Source organism: Aulostomus chinensis, chromosome 10 (assembly GCF_037954235.1).
Source record: "Aulostomus chinensis isolate RoL2024-O1b breed Wild chromosome 10, RoL_Achi_v1.0, whole genome shotgun sequence".
In the NCBI taxonomy this organism is placed as follows: Eukaryota; Metazoa; Chordata; class Actinopteri; order Syngnathiformes; family Aulostomidae; genus Aulostomus; species Aulostomus chinensis.
The window spans coordinates 19,767,843-19,787,955 of NC_141329.1; the positions used below are offsets into that span (position 1 = coordinate 19,767,843).

Here is a 20,113-nt window from a genome sequence, read left to right on the forward strand (position 1 = left end):
GTGCTCCAGCTTCCTCCCACAGTTCAAAGACATCAAGAGGGGACGAGGCTGATTGATACTCTAAATTGACCGTAGGTGTGAATGGTTGCAATAGATTGCGGATCTGTCCAGGGTGAACCTTGCCTCTCCCCCGGAGGCTGCTGGGTTAGACTCCAGCCCCCCCCCCCCAACAAGATAAGCGGAAGTGGATGGATGGATGGATGGATGGATGGATGAAGTTGAAGCTACTATTCAAAGTAGGTATAAACTCAGGTATGATTTAATGCGACAAAACGGCCACATGATGCCACATCGGTAGATGGAGACGTTCACTGGATTCCCTCCACGAACACGGGGGTCAGAGGCAAATATCCTCTCATCGCTTCGGTGCTCGAGTCTGATAGGCTGCTTAAAAAAGTGTAAAATGTCTCCATCAACCAAAACATCACAAAGCCAGCAGCCCGACTAAAAGGCGGGATGCTGCACCCCGCCCACATGTTGAGTCGTTGGTGAGCCTTCATTAATTGCGTGGCAACTGCGCAGCACCGATCATGAAAGCGACCGATTGTGCAGCAAACGAAGGAAAACCGTGCGACGTGATAACGAGATCTGTGATTGTTTTAACGAAACTGCAACACGCCGCGTAGTACAAGTGACTGGAAACAATACATCCACATCCTCGCTGCAGGGGGACTGGCGGACTGACTGATCTGGGTTTGGACTTCAACGACCGTGTGCATGTTTGTTTTTTTATGGTCCCTTTGCTGTTTTTCCAAAAGGTTTGCGCGACTACCGAGTGAACGATGTGAAGAAGTTGGACGTTGGCATGAATCGCTGCGCTCCTTAAAGAAGCTCCATTAGCGCCTAACAGGGAGGATCATATCGCGCTCTCAGGTGCTTTGACGCGCAGTCGCTGCGTGGTGAGGAAGAACAGAAACTATAACGGGGGTTCGATCACGGAGGGAACATGGTGGCGGAGATGGCGAGCTACAGAGCGAGATGTCACCTGGAGGACGGGTAAGACCCTTGATTACATCACAATGAAGAAAAGCGTGTGTTTCTGTTTGTTTTGGTCTGTCGGCGTTTGCTCGTCTGTGCGTCAGTTTGGGCAACATAACGCTTGCTGCGGGTTCGCTGCCACACCGGAAGTGGCAGCATTTCTTGCTGTGGGTTATAAGCTCATCTGCTTTTTTTCTGTCGGTAAATTCAACAAACGGACGTTTACGTGGGTACCAGATGTAAACAGCAGCTAAGGAGGGAGCCATGATGTCTTTGTTGCTTCGTTGCGCTGCACGCTGCTGTGTTGATACACTCAGGATGAGTCACCGAATTTAATGATTCACTCGTACGCCTGGATTGGAATCGGTTTGACTTGTGTGGGGTATAAATAGACAGTAGATACAGATTTTTAAAACAAAACTGCATCATGTTATTGCACCAGCGATCACAATACCCCCCCCCCACACACACACACACATCCTCGTACTTCTATCTTTGTGAGGACTTTCATTGACGTAATACATTCCCTAGCCCCTCACCCTAAACCTAGTCATTTCAACTGACTGCCTGACCCTAACCTTGACCCTAAACCTAACCAGAACCTGATTGTAACCTCGACCCTAAAACCAAGTCTTGACCTACAAACGGCCCTTTGAAGATGTGAGGACCGACTAAAATGTCCTCACTTTCCAAAAATGTCCTCACTCTGTTGGTTAAATAGCTACGTATTCTAGTCCTAAACATGTAGCAATACAAGAGCACACACACACACACACACACGCACGGCAGAGGTCAACCGTTCAGTAACTGCAGGATGTATTATCAGGGGTAATATGAAGCCCAGACGGGGAAGGTGATATCGCTGACTCACTGTTGTGTTTCCTCAGGTGATGTCTTTTCAGATGCACAAGAGACTCTTTTGCTTTTCTTTTATATTTAACTGTATTGATCATTTATGAAATTCCTGATCTATCCATCCTGATAATTTCTATATTTGAATAAATGTATTTTAAAAAAGATTAATTGTAAAGATGCTTGCGGTCCTAATTTGATGCGATAATTGAGGATGACTGAGTGCCGCTTCCGTTCTGGTTGCACAGTGACGAAGTTCTTGAATTGAATAGGAAGTTTTTTTGAATCACAGTCGTGCGTGACTCACTGTGAAGATGATAGTGAAAGTATTGCGGCAGGATATTATTGTATATCAAGAGTTTGTGCTCCCGTGTTGCAGTTGCAGACTAACTGCCTGTCATTTATCTCCAAACACATGCCCTCCCTGTTCAGCATGTGAAATTGTCGGAAGCTTGAATGTTTCATGGTCTTCATCTTTCAACCAGAGACGGACCAAGAAGATTAATATCATGTTTCGTTGAGGGAAGATTGACAGTTGGACGGACTTCATGCGAGACATGTCTGACAGCATTGGAGCGAAGAAAATCCAACGTTTGGTCGAAGGAGGACGCGGTGACTACGACGGCTGCTATGCCATTGTGACCTTTTGGGGTGTGGACAGTCTGACCTTGAAGAGTAGAGAATGGTTTTACCTGAGCCAGATGTTTGAAACAATAGGAAACTACAGTGTTGCCTTATCGTGATTAAACAGACGCGTAGTAAAAGACCAGAATTATTTATTGCCAGCTGTCATTTCCTGTTTTAGAGTGAGGGACACCTTTGTTACAGTTGAGGCTGAGAAACAGGAAAAGAGCAACAGAGTGACGCATGACCTACTTTTCTATGCCCGCTGGAGGTGAACTTGTTCTTCTCACCCTCTCTTCAACCTGATGGATCTCAGACGTGCTGCCTCTTGTCGAGGCTCAGACTGCGTCGACAGGTTTCTCCAGTCAACACGGGAGCTGTCGAACTCTCATTTGAGGGGAAATATTTGAACCATGACGCCATTATCATAACTAGTATTAATGTCTGATGAATTGATCTCAATAAGGCAAATGTTTGACAAAAAAGAGAAAAAAAAATCTCAAAGAGCCACACTGATATTCAGTGGAGTGAATGATACGTTGATACGTTACACAGCTTCTGGGATCGTATCATTTTAGCTTTTAATCACCGATTGCTTTTTTTTGAATGAGCAGGTGTTCATGACACAAAATGACACCGCGGAAAGCGGATAGATAACCGTACTGAGTACGAATCATTAGGCTTCTTCCTCTTCTTGATGCGCTGTGTTTTTGATTTATTTATTCTGGTTGGAATGTATCGTGTACTACAACTAAAATGTATTATCATCATTGTCATTTACGCTTGCTTCTGTGCATGAGGCAAAGTTAGGAGAGTAATGGCAGAAGTCCCCAGCTGGTATCTATCTTTCCACATTGGGTTTGGCTCTGAAAGAAGGCCAGAGAGGGAGTTTGGGTGGGAAGGTGAATGTGTCGCTCCAACGCGTTTCCTGTCTTTCCTTTGATTTTTGTTTTTTAGACTCAATTAACTTTAGTTGGGATCCTTTTTTGAAAGCAGAAGTAGTCGATTGCAGCATGCAGCTGCACAGTTGAGGAAGCCACACTGTTTAACTTTTTTGTTTATCCAAAAACGGTCACCGTTCAGACTGGAGGGTCTTGCGTGCCGCTCAGGGAATTCAGTGTAATTTATGGTTGTCTGAGTCTGCTAACTGTCCTCCCTTTTACAGAGATGGAGACATCCCCGCACCTGAAAACAAAGGTAAACATCAAACCACGGTCACTCCTTCCCTCCGACTCACTTTTGACCACTAGTTCCTCCTTCACTTTGTCACGTATGGGATGCCTGATTGTTCCGATAAAGTTTGCGTTCCAACATTTTAGCATTAGCTAGTCCTTAGTTAGCTTTTGAACCTCACTTATTTCTACAATCAGAGATCTACATAACCACATTGTACTAACACACATCCAAATGTGAGCTAAACTGTCGACAAACACCTAAGAAAGAACGTGTTTGATGTGGCGAGTGAGTTTAAATGCTGAAGTTCAGAGTTTGACACCGTTTCGATTTGTTTTTCTCAACTCAGATCTCGTTTCTTCTAAAAGGTGCTGTAAGTGATCAAATAAGTGCATTCAGAAGTTGTTTAAATAAGAGTTAAGTAGCTCTAGATTCTGACAGCCACGACTGATAAAAGGTCTTTGTCAGTAATGCGGATCCTCCACTCTGCAGTAACCGGAAAAGACATTTCCTGGTATCCTGCTCACACTTTAAGCCAATCAGGAGAGAGGATTCCCCAAATACATTTTCTGTTTACTGCAGAATGGAGGGACTGGGAGGCGTGTGTTACTGACCAGACTCTCTTATCATTGATGGTTGTCTGAATGTAGAGCTTTTCAACACTACTTTTAACAACCAGTTAATAACTCAATGTATCCAGAGTTGTCTTGAACACGGCGTTACGTATACGGTGAACACTTCTGCAAACGTCGTCGTACACAGATGTCCCTGTAGTTTGGGCTCTAAGAAATATTTACGTAAATGTGCAGAAACGTTTTTTTTTTTTTTTAACTTAAGAATAATTGCTCTGTGTAAGTGAACGCCTGTCATCTCTTAAGTTCATCATGACGTGACCTAAATAGCCACATATATAAGCAATATGCTGACTATGCCATTTTTGGGGTTATATCAATCCTGATGTTGGCTTCTATCAGTTCTGATTTTGACTGTTTTCATCTTTATTCCCCTTTTATGTGCCAGGAGAACAAATGATTTATAGAATTATAAAAATTATCCCAAAAAGTTTTCCAGTGTTTCATCGCACGTCTCTTGAGACTAAATTTAGTTGTTAATCCTCCCTCACGTGCTGATCTTTATGCTGTTTTTGTAGTGGCTGACGTCGATTCTACTCATTTGTTTCTGTAAATATATTTTACATGTATACTCCTACAAGATGAGCCTGAATGGCTTTTACTTGGTGCATCTTGGTGTTCATGTTCATGAATGTGCACTGTCCCTTTTTTAAATAAATACTTCTCAAACAGCTGCTGCCATAAACATCTGGGCTGGAAAAGGCTGATAATCTGTATCGTTGAATCAGATCCAATTCAACTTTACTTAACAAGCGCTTTTAAAACACCAGCCACTGACCAAAGTGCCCTTCAGTTAAAACTCAAAATCTACACAGTAAAACGATACCACAGTGACGGCTGTACAGCAGCATTACGACTGTCTTAAAAACATAAATATATAAAGACAGGGGGAAAAAATGCATTGTTAGAGGAGATTTAAAAACAGGCAAAACTGCAAAAGCAAAGGGAACAACCTTAAAACTACTTAGAGAATCAAAGGAAAAACTGCGTGCCATGAGGTTAACGGGTTACATGCTTCAAAGCATAGAAACCGCAACTGCAAAACTCTCCTTTTTATAGCCTCTGGTTTACTGTTTGTAGACCAGCAGATGGCAGGCAACACCCATGAAAATGCGAAACCTCGAGAGTGTGTGTGTGTGTGTGTGTGTGTGTGTGTGTGTGTGTGTGTGTGCGCGCGCACGCGCGCGTGTGTGTTTGCAACTGTGAGTGTGTTTTTGCACATCTGTGTTTGTGAGGACTGATTTGAGTTATGGAATTTCGGACGCGTGGTCGGTCCTGTTGAGGTCACACACAATCAAGAAGCTGATTAAAAGGTTAAGATTTGGTTTTCAGTTCTCCGGGTGAAGGTGCTGATTAGTGCAGCCTTCACTAGCTTCTCAGCAACAGTGGATATGCTAAAACAGTGTGTGTGTGTCATGCAGAGGTCTTCTCTGAAGAAAACGTTACCCGAGCACAAACCCAGTTGTTATTGAGGCTGTCCAGGAGCAAAAACTACTTTGTCCCTATTCTGAAAACCATCTGAAATAATTATTACTATCAGATCAATAGATGAGGACGTTTCAGATCAAACAACAGCAAAGGGGTGCGCTGTGTTGCACGCAATATAAAGTGAAAGAACAAAAAGAGCTTCTGTATCTCCATTTGTGGTGTCAGATTGTGGAGGAGGTTAGGTGTGGACGCAAAGGAAAGCCAGAAGTTAAACTTAAGACAGTTGAAAAATAAGTATAAAAACACCATCTTCACAAGGTACAATAATCTAGAAGAACCTTGCTAAATAAGAGGCAGTGTGTGTGTGTGTGTGTGTGTGTGTGTTCATATTGTTTACTTTTATAATATCTATCTATTGTCGCTTTTTTCTTCTATTGCTATAACATATACAACTCAGCCTTAAAAGATAAATATATTTGCATCCAGGGGTAGGTCTAAATGAGTTTGTACTTCTTCCTACCCCCTTTCGAACATGAGAAATATTATTTTTCTTTTTGTATTGTTTTGTTGTTTACTTATATCATGCCGTTTGCTTGTTTTCTTAATGTTATCGTTTACATGGTCGAAATAAAGATAAAAAAAAAGCCTGTACGAAAGTATAGACGAGACACTTGAGGAACCCCTTCAATCAGGAAAGACTGACTGACTGAAACTGTTGTCTGTGGTTGAGTGTGTAGTTGCACTGTTGGTTTGCGTGCTTTGAATAGATGGTGATATTTATGCAAGAGAAGTGTTTTCTGAAGTTTTGCAGTCATGCAAATGATTGTGTTGAGTAAGTTCTGCTTTTGCAACACACCACTGTAAATGAGTATTCACCCTCGGCAGACAGTCGTGGTCACGCACTGACTGTCCGTGAATATGAAATGACAGTAAAATGTAAAGCCAGTTGTTGAAAGTGCTCCGTTTACTGTAAAGACAATGACAATGGTGTGGCTGAGCATTGGTGATATTATAGTAAACATAGGGAGATTTTAGTCAAAAGTGTCTACTGTGGCCTCACTTTACAGATTAAACTGCTCTAACATCAACACAATTACTCGTACGTTACAGATAATCTGACTGAAAGTGGCAGCAGTAGTTCAGGTGAGCACCAGTGCTCCTCACAACGCTTCACAACTTTCTGTCAACTCTTTTCGACTCTGGTTGTCTATTTCCAACATACTTAGTTTCCATTTTCTCCGTCTTTATGAACCAGAAAACACAGAAACGTCCACAGAGGAGAGTTCAGAAGAAGAGGAGGGGGAGGAGGAAGAGGAGGAAGAGAACAAAGATTTGGGTGAGAGACAGTTCATACAGCACAAGCGACATACTTTAAAGGAGTTGTTCAACATTTATTTTATTTCTTGCTGAGATTAAGATGAATTATTGAATTACATAATGATGATGCTACGGCTAATTATGCACCGTATGCTACCGCTAGCAGCCGCCAGTTGGATTACTGATGCTTTAGTGATGCGTCTGAGACGGCATACTAACATTTAGTGCTTCACGATGATATGAGAGGTTTATTAGAATACGTGTGGGAAATATGTTGGAAACATCCCACAATGCTTTGCGGTAGGGAGATAGACAGCAACAGGCGGCTGAGGTATAAAGCTTCAATTTGATTATTAGTATTATTTTTAATTAGTTTAGTTCATTTCAAAAAAATAAAATAAATGCGATGTAAAAGTATGTGTGAGGTTGTGGTAGAATCCTGTAAAGGCTTACATGAGAACCACAAACATGAGATGTATGAAAGTTACAAACATGCAAAAATCCATCGTCGTCTTCCGCTTATTCCTTACTAGTAAGGGTCGCGGGGGGGCTGGAGCCTATCCCAGCATCTACGGGTGAGAGGCGAGGTTCACCCTGGATAGGTCACCAGTCCATCACAGGGCCAACATAGAGAGACAGACAACCATTCACTCTCACATTCATACCTACGGTCAATTTAGAGTATCAATCAGCCTCGTCCCCTCTTGATGTCTTTGGACTGTGGGAGGAAGCTGGAGTACCAGAGAGAACCCACACAGGAACAGGGAGAACATGGAGACTCACACAGAAAGATCCCGCGCTCGAGCCGGGACTCGAACCCGGAACCTTCTTGCTGTGAGGCCACAGTGCTGACCACTGCACCACCGTGCAGCCACATGCAAAAATCTCCATCTAAATATTCATGTTCAACAGTTTAACTACGGCATAAGTGTGCGATTATAGATAAAGAAGATGGAAAAACCCGACATAACAACAGGAGTATTTCCATGTTACCAGTATCAAGCCTTTCTAAGCGTGATAGCTGTTTTTCCAAATAACATTTTTGATTTCAGTTTCTTAGACACAGATGATGACGTAAAGGAAAGCATCAAATGTATATTTTATTTCCATAAAATAACTCCAAAAATATTCTTACTTTTGCCTAAAAACCCGAAATTAATTCCCTACATTTGCATCGCTCCACAGTAACAGAAAAAAAACCCAAACAATGAAATTAAGGCACAAGACATAAACATGTGACATCCCTGGAAAAATAGAAATTCAGTAAAGAAATAAGGATAGAAGGCCAGACAATTTAAACAAAATGATAATTGACACTGAGGAGTGCCCCCCGTTAATTTACACAAAAGTGCGATGACTGATTGTGTACACACTCAGAGTGCAGGATTCTGGATGGAGCATTTGTTTTACTGTTCTATTCCTAGACCCTGAAGTTGCTGTGAGGTTGCCATGCAACCAACATAGAATGCATGCAGTATTATGTGTTAATAAGTGATCATAAAAGGTGCTGGTAGTTGGATTTGCTTATCTTTATTCAGAGAAAGCATTTGATATAACTGCACTGAAACTTTAACCCCCCGTCTTTCTCTAATTTTGACTTTCAGCTGCAGGCTGCGATGAGAAGGATGGAAGAGAGGAAGGTGAGCGACAAAAAAAAACCCCATTCCAATTCAAAATGTATCATGAAGAGTGGTAGATAATCTCTGAAATGCAGCAACTTTAATAAGAAGGAGCTGTGTCATAGAAGTCTATGTCCTTTGTGTTTGTAGATTATGAAGAAACGGCTGCTAGGGAGACGAGAAATGGTGAGACCACTTTGGAACCAGTTGGATGTGTAAATTCTCATACTCCACCCTTTACCTGCTCCATGATGTCACATCTACCTCTGTCAAACTTGGACTTATTTTACCCCTCCCCAGAGTCAGTCCCGGGCGCAGCAGCGGAGTCACCCAGTGGGAAAGGTAAGCAAATGTTCGTTGACGCTCAACACATCTCAGCCATCTGTCATTAATAGCAACCGTTTGTTGTCCTACATCCTGACAGAGACGCACTTCAAACTATCCTGTGAAAAATGTAAAGCTGTACAGCAGGTGAGCTCATCGGACAAAATGTATGAATTCATCTGTAGTTTTTGTTTTTTTTTTGTAGTTGTTGTAGAATTGGTGTAATATTTGTGCACAAAAAATGAATGGGCTTTGTTGGTTTGTTTGACAGAACCACGACCATGAGCGTGTCACCCCTAAGAGGATCTCCAAGGGACGATTACAGTGAGTATGGAGTCTTTTGCGCCTTTTCATCGTTCGTCTTATTGATTCTCAGCATCCCTGACTGTGTGTGTGTGTGTGTGTGTGTGTGTGTGTGTGTTTTTCAGGGTGCAGCTGGAAGGAGAGGGCACATACGAGTGTTCGGTCACTGGCCTGGTGTTTGAAACATCCGAGCGGGTTCTCGTGCGGTACTCTGTCTTGTCCTGGTCCAAGTTTAGCTCGTTTCTCCAGCGCTCCTGGAAGTTTGCAGGGCCCATCTTTAATGTGGACACGATCAACAAGGAAGCATCCGTCCTCAAGTCCATCCAGTTCCCTCACTCTGTCTGCCTGGCTGGTGAGTATACACGCAGAGGTTATCCCCGGCCTTTATTGAACGTTTTTTTTAATGGTTAGTTAAGATCCTTGCCTGAATCCAAGGAAAAGGCTGAGAATTTTCAACAGAAATCTCTCAGATTAACAGATTGTTTCCAATTTTTTGCTTTTAATATGAAAAAAAAGTTAGAATTTAGCACTTCAAAGGAAGAAACGAAAACAACAAGGTCCTCTTTTAACACTAAGGGCTAAAACTGCACAAATGAAACAGATCCAGATCTCTGGATTGTGTGTGTGTGTGTGTGTGTGTGTGTGTGTGTGCGCGCGTGCGTGCGTGTGCGGATGAAGTATCATGTCTTTAACAAGTTCAGATGCACTTATTAATTTGCCATGGTGTTTTTTAAATTTTTTTTCAAAGTAATACTTCACTCTAAAGGTGTATTTTGCCTTTGAAAGTACTCATGAATAGGTGCAGGTCCTGAGGTCAGGAAAATGCTTTTGCTTCCTGCGTTACTTACAACAGCCACTTATATTTAGCTTGAAGTTCATGGCAACTGTTAACAAAGCAAAGGCAGTTAAACACCAAAACTGCCCATACATGATTTTAATAAGAGTGATGTTTTATTCTGAAAGTTTTGACACATTCAAAATAGTTCGGAACTGTGTCGGGTGAGACATTAAACATTCACGCCCCCTTTGTCATCTTCGCAAAGACCCAGAAAATGAGACGACGTTCAGAATCCTGCACATTAAAGACAACCGTCCGCTCATCGAGCCAACAGTGGATCACTCCAGAAGCCATGTGAAGTGGCGGGTCACGTCTCTGTCACCTGTGGGGCCCGTCATCGACCAGCACCAGCCCACGGAGCGCCATGGAGTGGTTCTGATCTACAAGCAGCTTACCAACGGCAACAACTACAGCTTCCACATCTACCTGGCCACAAACAGCTCGTCTGACATCAGGGTTAGTCTTTGATTGGCATTTGCAGGTTTATTTATTTATTTATTTATTTATTTTTTAAAGAGGCTCGATATTAAATTGGTGACGTGAGAAGCTGTTTGGAAATCTTTGGTCTTTTTGTTTGGATTTTTAAAAATGAATAGAACCCTTTCTGGAAATGGAATTTCTCCAAAGCCTGTTGCAGTTGCAGGATCCTGTTTCATTTTTATCCACAACACCCGGTCAGTTGATGCACCTTTCAAACAAATATATTCATCTCACAATTTTAGAAAATGACGATGAATTTGTTCTGGTTTGAAAAAGTAAATTCTGTGACTTTTCACTTCAGTCACATGCATTTTGAGGATTTTGAGGAAAACACAACTAGAGGAGACTGAAGAGAATGTTTCTTTGCAAACACCCAAAAAAACCACAATGAACCAAAAGAAACAGAAAAACTCCAGACCATCAACCCAAGTCTCCCTGATTTTTTTAACCATTTCTTTCATGATACCTGATTAAAATTCCAGGAAAAGTACTTGAAGATGAAAGTTAGACATGAAATGAATTGAAAGAAATTTCACTGATTAAGAATCAGAGTTTTACTTGACTATTTTTGGAAACTGAATCACAGTATAACGTTATGAAGGCCAGCTGAAGTCCAGTATATTGTTATTTTGTGTGACAGTAACATGTATTGTCATGTAAAATATCCTTAGTACTGCATGTATCGTTATGTTTTGGCAATTACTGCAAATGCGCTGCATTTTTCTGACATGTTTTCATGAGCGTCGTCGCTGAGGACATGCAGGAAGTGAGTTTGTCTGATGAATGATTTAGAGAGTAAATATTCACACGATCCCGTCGTGAACAAAAACATCAGTTGCAGTCATTCAGAATTCAAGCCGCTTTTGTTTTTCTCATCTGCTGTTATTTTTCCATCGGACGTTTCTCTATCCAGCTGACACTGAGCAGGTCAGGCTGTTCCTGAACTTTGATGATGATTCAGCGCCGTCATCGTTTTCAAGTCTTCTTCTGAACCATCTGGTACACCTTCTGTGTGTGAACTAGGATATCGGCAAGCAGGTGCGAGGCTACAAGAACCGTTACGTCCGGATAGAGAAGCCTCCCACGTGTAACCTGGACGAGGGGACGTATCGTCTCCTGAGCGAGCCGGAGGGGGAGATTAAACCTCAGGTTTGTTTGCTTGTGGGCGCGTGTGTGTGTGCGTTTGTGTGTGTACACAACATTAAAAAAAAAAAAATCACTCATTCACTCACTCATCATGCATTTAAAACAAAGATAGATAATGCGTTTTCATTTGTTGCGCATCGACAGAATAATTAAATTATGTTTACGTGTCTCTGCAGGATTTGAAATTCACCCTCGCTGTGACGAAGATGAAAGGCTACTTTGAAGCTTTCTTTGAGCAGCCTCCTCCGTTCACATTGTCTCTCATAGACACTAACACGGAGGAGAAGGTGTGGTCGGCCACCATCAGGGAAGGTAGATCATAAAGTGTTTTCGACTGATATTTACTGACTATTGACCTGCTTGGATGACACGGTGGCCTTTAAGTAACCGAAATCCAGGATATTTGCATGATCGCCAGGATCCAACTTTCTTTTTTGTTCACCTCTTTGGTTCACGCATGTGTGTAATCTTGTTTCCACTGTCTCAGGGGACTGCGTGGAAAAAAAGCCAAGGAAAAGGACAATCAGTGAGTCGATATGTTTGCTACCGTGACGTTGTTTCAGGTGATAACGCGGCGGGTCGTCTCACATCACGTCCGTCTCTTTCAGGCAGGCAGGGCAGCAGCAGCCCCTCTGAGGACGAGACGGGCTGTAAAAGACGCCGATGGCAGGATGAGTCAGGTGACTTAAGATTTGATTCCAGCAGAAAGCAGTCCACACCTGAGCAGCAGGACTATTTCGAGCTCCTGGTTAAATATCTCTTTCCTTTTCAGACGGCGTGAAAACCGCATCGACCCCCAGCAAGGACTTATCAGAAAAGCAGCTAATGCGGGTGGCCAGATGTCTGGGGAAGGAGTGGAAGGAGGTGGCCATCTATCTGGACATTTCCTCCAGGGAGCTGGATGATATCCAGGCAGCAGACAAAGAAAATGTGACAATGCAGAAGTGGAAGATGCTGGTGATGTGGAAGAACAGGAGGCAGCCGGGAGAGGCCACAGCCAGCCACCTGTGGAGGAGTTTGGAGGAGATGGAGGACTTGCCGAATGAGGTCCATCAAGTACTGCAAGGTAATAGCTTTCTGTACTTAAACACACGATACTAAAGAAGTACACTTCTCGGTGGAATCGGTTTTGTTTTTTTTTAATAACATAGTACCGGTATTGATCCACATGTTTTTATTCTGTTAACAGTTGGACCCTCTAATGAGTTTCACAGATTTCACACCTGCTCATAAAGTTTGTTGCATTTATCGTTCCTGTTTTCAGACATGATGGACAATCGAGCAGCCAAGTGAAAGACAAAGACTTGAGTTGACGCGATATCAGTTGCTCTGCCTTCAGGAAGGAAGAGACATCTCAGGAACACAGAGTTGATATCTGGACCACACAAAAGCTCTTCCTCTCCATTTGCATTTCCTCTTTGAACATTTTCTGATCATTTAAATGATCGATACTTTTTAAAAAAAAAAATAAAAAATTTGCCCCACTTCGTGAAAACGGCAGCTGTCTTAACTCGTCGACGGGCATTTTCTCTCCGTGTGTTCAACATGTGGTCCTGCGGTTCTGTAACAAATACAGAATCAAGCTGTACCCAAAGGTACTTGGTTTGTAGCCAGAAGTAAATGCTTAGCATTATCAGGTTCAACAATGACCCGTAGAGGTCATTGAGATATTTCACAGCTAATTATGTAGCTCGAGCTAGTTGTAACTGTTGGTGCTGCAGACTTGAAGCTGCAAATGCAGGGAAAAATCCAAACTGTGTGTTGTGTTTCACTTTTAAATGTTTTATTTTTGGGAGTTTTTTTTTTTAATTTTTTTTTATTGGGATTACATCACACGCACATGACTCATGTGATTCCAAAACATTTAGAACTGAAATACTAACCTTGTTTTATATCCCCTTTTTTTTATATATATATATATAGATATATATGTTTGTACACGCTATGTACTGAATACATGTCTTTTTACAAACATTTTGAAATGTGATTTATTTGTAAGTTGGTCTGTTCATGCCAGTTTATGTTTTGTCATCTAATGGTTTTGTAAGAGGACCCTAATTATGTCTGTTTTGTTTACATTGAATCATGAATGCATTCCTGCTCCGAGGCCCGAGGCTCAGCTTGGTATCAAGCACGACGTAGAAAATGAAACAGTTTAGCATTTTGATTTGTGCTAAATTTAAATATTCTCGCGCTGAAAGCGAAGCTGCAGGGTGGCAACTGTTTCTGATGAACATTTTTGTTTTACTGTTGTAGAAATCTGAACAAGCGTTCTTATTTAACAGCTAGTTTTTGCTATTGTTTGTTCAAATCTCATACAAATATATTGGAGTCACGGTTTTCACACTGAGGCTTTCTCAAGCAAAATATTCAAGTTCAGCACAGAATCAAAATGTTTTTATATACCAGTCAGTCGTCCTGGGGTTTTTTCTGTTCCAATTGATACCACATCCATCATATCACACTATTTTATACAAAAATTGCAAAAATAACATGCAAGGGTAAAGTTTTTGGTTTCTTCCTGAGCTATTATCTCACTCGAATTTAAATTCCAGTCCTTTTTTTTTTGCACTTGTTTCATCTGTGTCCCTCCGATGAAGTTGTAACACAAGTAAAAAAAAATAAATAAAAAAAATGCAAATATTGACTGAATAAAAACTGAAATAATTTCCTGAATGTTCAGCTTAGTTCATTTTAGTTGCTAAGTTTCAAAGTGTATGAATGGTTGAAAGAGTGGTCAGTAGACTAGAAAAACACATTAGAAATTCAGTCCCTCGGCCATTTAGGATCCAGTAAGTACATTTCAACATATTTGAAAGTAAATCACTCTGAGTGCCTTTTTATAAAAGTCATCAAGCTCATTTGCTTGTAAATGTTTCAGCAATTTTCATCAAAGAAATCACATCAATTCCAGCTTTTACTGATACCAATAAATACTTTATTATAAATAGCAATAAATAACATCACAGGCCATCAAATAAATAAGTCATAAATAGATCTTAAATAAATACATTCTCCCCAAATATTGGACTACATTAAATTTAAATTGGCCAACATGACCTCCATCGCTGACTGAAGCAATAGTTTGACTGTCACTCAGCTCTTGACTGAAAGGAAACATCAGCTAGCTTATGTCTGAGGCACGTTGTAGTTTGACATGATGGTAGTGCACGACGAGAGAGGCTTGGACGATGAAGAGGATTATTGTGATTTTGGTTTGATGATGATGGTGATGGTGGTGATGATGATGATGAGGTGACGGCATATTTAGTTCCTGTGGTGCCCTGAGGAGATGTAGCCCATCGCTCTGTTGATGGTGATGGCTCGCACGTAGAAGCCCCTCATCATCTTACACATCTTCTGCCGGTTACTGTAGGAGTTGTCTCCCCACACCGGGACGTTGTCCGCCTTAATGACGATATAAATACAGAAGAATTAAAAACAAAACACACACACACACACACACACGCACAATTTGAATAGTAACAAGTATTGGAGAAAGAAAAGAAACAAGAGCGGGAAACAAACAAAAGAAAAGAAAAAAGCTACCTCTGACGAGTCATTCCTGTCATCTGGTGTCAAGGTGCAGTCCTGTAGAAAAAAGATTTTGTCAGATGTGATTTCCCGGGTTTCTCTCACTTTATTTTCTGATTTTAAAACTGTTTCAATCTGTGTGTGTGTGTGTCCCACACATGCATATTAAACACACCTCCCTCAGGCTCTTTATTATTCCCAGGGTGGTTGTCAGAAGTGCGGTTTCTTCCTCTTTACTTCTGAGCGTGGAGCCGAGGTAAGACTTGATGGCAGCTTCATAGTGAGCCAAGTCCTTCATGATGTTCATCAGACATTCACTCTGTGATGACAAACAATCAGAATCAGAATACTTTATTCATCCCCAGGGGGAAATTCTGGAGACGGAGCAATGGCTACAGGCTGCTGTTTACTACAACAACAAATATGCCAGTCTGCGTTGCAAAAAAAAAAAAAAAAAAAAGAACAAGCAAACAACCCAAAGAACAATATATGGATGGCATGGATTTATTTCAGTAAAATGATATGCTGGTTTTATTGACAGCCAATTTCCCCACTGTGGGACGAATAAAGGGTGATGTTATCTGTCTTATCTCATTGACAGGGTTAATGAAGGGGTGACTGCTGTACCTCACTGAAGGGTGAATTTCTTTGCACCACGCAACCAGAATTCTGTAGAGTCAAAAAAGGCAATGAAACAAGACAAGTGAACATTTTAGAGCTGCGAAATCTATCGGCAAATGTGCTTTACTTGTTCCTGTAAAAGTTCAAGGTCCAAATATAAATGAGCCTCACACGTAAAATGATGAGACGCTGTTTCAACAATTGTTTTAAACCATTAAGTTTTGTTTTTTAGAAAATCAGAAAATATGCACATGAGCTTAAGTTATATCTGTACGGAGACATACAGTTAATCTGCATCTAAATTCCTAGTTGAGTGGAATTGAAGAAGTCATTTACCTCTGCCAGGTTGGGAGCGCAGGCCTGAAGCGTTTCTGATTTACTGCTCAGAGCCACTTGGTCGGAGGGAATGCTAAAACACAGAACATCCTGTAAAACAGGACAAGAACATCATTCTAAAGCTGAAAAGGGTGCAGCAATAAAGACACAGTAACATGACGGATAGATATGATATGGTTTACTCACGCTGTTGTAAAGGCCTTTAGTGTTCAGTAAGAGGCTCTGGAAGAGCGTCGAACAGCGTGCGCACGTTTCCGCGCTCAGAGTGTGCAGCGGGTGGCCACTGGATGTGCGCCAGCTCAAGGTGAGCAGCAGCGGCAGCACGCAGCTGGCGAAGTCTGCAAGACAGAACAGAAAAGCCATCGGCACATTCAGATGTGGTCCCGTTGCAGGACGGGTCAAAGTGCGGTATCTTCTCTCTGGACTTACAGAAGTGCGGGGTTGCCATGGCTCTGATCGGATAGGGATCTCTGGTCTGTGCTGATCACTTCTGACCGGCTGCATTTATGTGTTTGACTGGGAGAACCCCGCAGGCGCCTTACAACGCCTTTGAGAGGAAAAAAGAAAACTAAAACGGTGACGTAGTTTCCTTACATAAGTTTGAGCATATTTGCCGGTCAGCAGAAAAGGGGAAGTAACCATGTTTATTATTTTTGTGAGACAACTTTTTTTTTCTTTCTTTCTGGGGAGGGGAGGAAAGTAAATTGTAAATTACGCGTTTACGACAGTTTCCCTGGTTTGTCATCTCCAAGAGATGTTTTGTCATGACAGTGAAACAAAAGGCAACCAACAATATCAGTTTCAATAAGTAAGTATTAAATAAGTATTTAAATCAGTAAATTGAGATTGGAATTGAACAGTCGTTTATCATCTTCATACATGTCAATGTAACATCTCGGTAAAAGAAATCTGGGTTCAGGTTTCCGTGCAATGTAGACAAATCCAAGTGAATATATACATGTGCTGCATACTGTAAGGACTATATCAGCCTAAATATTTCATGGGAGTGACGTAAGTAAAACTAACCCTTCCACAAAAGCCATTTGGTGGCTGAAACCAGACCAAGCAGATAGACACCACATTTATTCGCGTCATTTAATTTGAAGACATCCTGCTTCCTACATTTCTTGTATTTATTTTCTACTCCATTACTCCAGTATAACTTCTTACTTCACAAATGTTAGTTTGAAAACTTTTTGACAAGTCGATAAAAAAGTGCCGTTTTAAACACAAAGGGCTGTTAAAAATTGTCCATCTACAATATTAGAATTCTGCTTGAATGTAACATCAGAAATAAGTCAATAATATAATTATACAGATGACTTTTTGAAATGTTGTTTTCCTGGGATGAAACTTTTCCTGGGGTTAAGTAGCTGAAACAATGTAAAACAACAACATCTCATCAAAATAACTAGTATTTGAGATGCTTTTAGTAAATTTTACTGATAAAATATTTACTTCCAGGAATTTTACAAGTTTTACATTTACCCAAAGCATATGAATACTCATTAAAACTATATATTTCATATTGCGTGTTGACACTTCATTTAATTGTGTCTAATTCCTTTTGTAGGTTCTATTGTTTTTTTCATTCTTCCTTCACTTCACTGCAGAGTTTAGAGAAACTTCAATAATGTGATTCCCATGTTGGAAAACAAACTCAAGTGTCTGCACTATTTTCTCACACGTCTATGTAAAGTCCTTCTTAACGACATTTACGTCCAGGGTCTTTTCTTAACTCTTAGCAGTTGCATTCGGGTGACTTTGGACAGGAAGTGCACTCTGAAACTGTAGCGGAGAGCGAGCGCTCCACAGGAGTTTCCTGGCCTTTGGCAGGCTTCACCGCAGCGCAGCCGTAGACAAGTGAAACTCAGCATCACTCCTCAGAAGTGCGACCCGCTGCACGAGCCGGGAGAGAGGCAGAGGACTTTTGAGGAGAAATGTCAAAGAAAGAAGGAGAAAACAACAACAACCACAACAAAAACACATTGCATTCATAACTAAAGTATTAAGGTCATGTAGAATTTTTCTTCCAGGATGGGAATTTGAACCACCACTCATAATTCACTGTCCATCAAAGAATACGAAAGAAAAAAAAAATCCTAACTGTGACTTTAAGGGGCTGTCCGGCTCATGTAATTCTTCCTATAGAACGGGTGAGAGTGAGACGTTGTAATGAGGCAAGACCGAAACGCACTGTTGACACATGCTACGCGTGGTTGTCCTCACCGCTAACACAAAACAGGAAGCACACACACACACACACACACACACACACACACACACACACACACCACAGTTCACAAATTCAATGTGCCGCGCAACAATGTATGAAACAAAGTTTATTCTTTATTTTACATATCTGTACATAAACATTTCTTCCCTCAAATAAAGTTTCTGAATACAATAGGATGAAAACGATATTAACACACTTATTCATTTCAAATGACTCGTGTCAGAAAATCAACATTCACAAAATGTTGAAGAGCAATTAGAGTGAACGTATTACCAAAAGCTACGACTCCACTACAAGGCAGGCATGTTTCCTTTACACTCTTTTAGCACCTTCAAATAAACATTTCTCAGTTGAAAACTACCATTTTGTGCAGAATAAAAACAGGTCGACTTTGAAATACTTTAAAATTACCGTCCAACTTAAAATGGTCTGAAGAAGCTTATTTTCCATGTTTTTTTCAATTTTTTTTTAATTTTTATACAATGTTTCTTTTTTCTCATGACTGACTTTCTACTAAAGTTTTTTTTTTTTTACTATTATTTTTTCCCCACAATCTTTGCATTTGACAGTTATAATTTAGTGGCGATTGTAGAAAGTTAAAAAGAAACGATAGCAAAGCAAGGCCGATCACTGCACAGGAAGCTGGGGGACAGAATCCATGACAATACACAATCAGTTTGCTCTTCTCCCAGGAAGTAGGAAGTGCTCCTCTGTCCTTAGCGCTGGGATAAAACCACAGAAGCAAATGAAAGTGGGGGGTGGGGGTGGGGGGGTAGGGCTTCTTCTGTGCTGCTGCTACCACTGAGATCAGCGGGTCGGACAGACGGGTAGAGACGGTGGAACGGGGAAGCAGCGAGGAGCAAAGTACTTGGTACAAGCGGGCAGGATTTGGATTGAAACAGGGCAGATGGGGACTGGGGCAGTCTGGTTCAGAGTGGTTGGGGTGGGGGGTGAGGGGGCTTAGTTGATAGAGGGGGGCGGGGTGGATTTGGGATTGGATCTTATTTGGATAGGGTCCTCTCAGCCAAATGTTTCTGCTGGCTCTCAGCATGCCTAGAGAGAAGAGACAAGACATGCAGTCATTTAGTGATATTCTAACAAACTAAATCACCTGCAGCCCCATTGAAGTGGCCCTACTGACCAGCACTGTCCGTTTATCAAATAGCGTTTAACCCTCTGCACCTTGCCCCGCCATTATTATCATAAACGCGAGGTGTACTTTAATCCCACTGGACCATTCTGCAGCCATAAACATTCAGAAGCGCGCTAAACCTGCAGCTAAAAAAAAACAATAATTTAATTTCATTTAACCTCTGAAAAACCTGAAGATCAGAACCAAAACCTTTATTCACACGCCTCTGGGGCAATTAAATACAATACAGAAATATTATACCCGCATCCTCTGCATGAATGACTCACCCTTGCCCTGATGTTCATGAAATGTATATTAATAATAATAATGTATATTTCAGTGAATACAAATGATATGGTACGAGGCGTAAAAGGTGGATTAAACCAATAGTATCTGTACACCTGCTTGAGCAACACTGTTAGAAGTTTGCTGTCACAATAAACACGCTCCATTTATTACTCCTTCCATTAATCATTATTGTTCAGTGCTTCATCAGCTTAGGACTTATTTGTTGTAAATTGTTTTCTTAAACTTTTTTTT

The 20,113-nt window shown here is 41.3% G+C and overlaps 3 protein-coding genes across 4 annotated transcripts in view; 1 reads left to right on the forward strand and 2 right to left on the reverse strand.

Moving 5' to 3' along the window:
- The first annotated feature begins 518 nt into the window (after nt 1-518).
- Nucleotides 519-14,373, forward strand: LOC147254782 (uncharacterized). Its single transcript, XM_086216330.1, has 17 exons — nt 519-996; nt 3,620-3,651; nt 6,798-6,830; nt 6,943-7,023; nt 8,609-8,644; nt 8,774-8,809; nt 8,924-8,965; nt 9,048-9,094; nt 9,219-9,271; nt 9,376-9,602; nt 10,294-10,544; nt 11,592-11,717; nt 11,891-12,026; nt 12,202-12,240; nt 12,323-12,394; nt 12,487-12,780; nt 12,979-14,373. Exons 1-17 carry the CDS (start codon nt 947-949, stop codon nt 13,005-13,007), a joined length of 1,584 nt encoding a protein of 527 aa, XP_086072456.1. The 5' UTR covers nt 519-946; the 3' UTR covers nt 13,008-14,373.
- Nucleotides 14,305-17,037, reverse strand: il12a (interleukin 12a). The gene is made up of 6 exons (XM_086216331.1): nt 16,392-17,037; nt 16,206-16,295; nt 15,876-15,917; nt 15,424-15,567; nt 15,264-15,305; nt 14,305-15,122 (listed from the first exon to the last, which is right to left on the reverse strand). The coding sequence occupies exons 1-6, from the start codon at nt 16,707-16,709 to the stop codon at nt 14,982-14,984; spliced, it is 777 nt and encodes a 258-aa protein (XP_086072457.1). The 5' UTR covers nt 16,710-17,037; the 3' UTR covers nt 14,305-14,981.
- Nucleotides 17,038-18,532: 1,495 nt separating this feature from the next.
- Nucleotides 18,533-20,113, reverse strand: part of schip1 (schwannomin interacting protein 1) — a 218,425-nt gene continuing 216,844 nt past the window's right edge. For both annotated transcript variants that reach the window (XM_086216328.1, XM_086216329.1), the window contains exon 15: nt 18,533-19,494. In XM_086216328.1, coding sequence (XP_086072454.1) covers nt 19,443-19,494 — 52 coding nt within the window. In that variant the 3' untranslated portion in view covers nt 18,533-19,442. The remainder of the gene's footprint in view (nt 19,495-20,113) is intronic.

Excerpts from the sequence above, each read along its gene's own strand:
- LOC147254782 (XM_086216330.1), top strand. The coding sequence starts at position 947 with ATGGTGGCGGAGATGGCGAGCTACAGAGCGAGATGTCACCTGGAGGAC. Across the intron at positions 11,718-11,890 it reads AGGGGGAGATTAAACCTCAG|GATTTGAAATTCACCCTCGC; the intron begins GTTTGTTTGCTT and ends GTGTCTCTGCAG. Across the intron at positions 12,781-12,978 it reads GGTCCATCAAGTACTGCAAG|ACATGATGGACAATCGAGCA; the intron begins GTAATAGCTTTC and ends TCCTGTTTTCAG.
- il12a (XM_086216331.1), bottom strand. The coding sequence starts at position 16,709 with ATGCAGCCGGTCAGAAGTGATCAGCACAGACCAGAGATCCCTATCCGA. Across the intron at positions 15,918-16,205 it reads GCGCTCCCAACCTGGCAGAG|AATTCTGGTTGCGTGGTGCA; the intron begins GTAAATGACTTC and ends TTGACTCTACAG. Across the intron at positions 15,123-15,263 it reads ACAGGAATGACTCGTCAGAG|GCGGACAACGTCCCGGTGTG; the intron begins GTAGCTTTTTTC and ends ATCGTCATTAAG.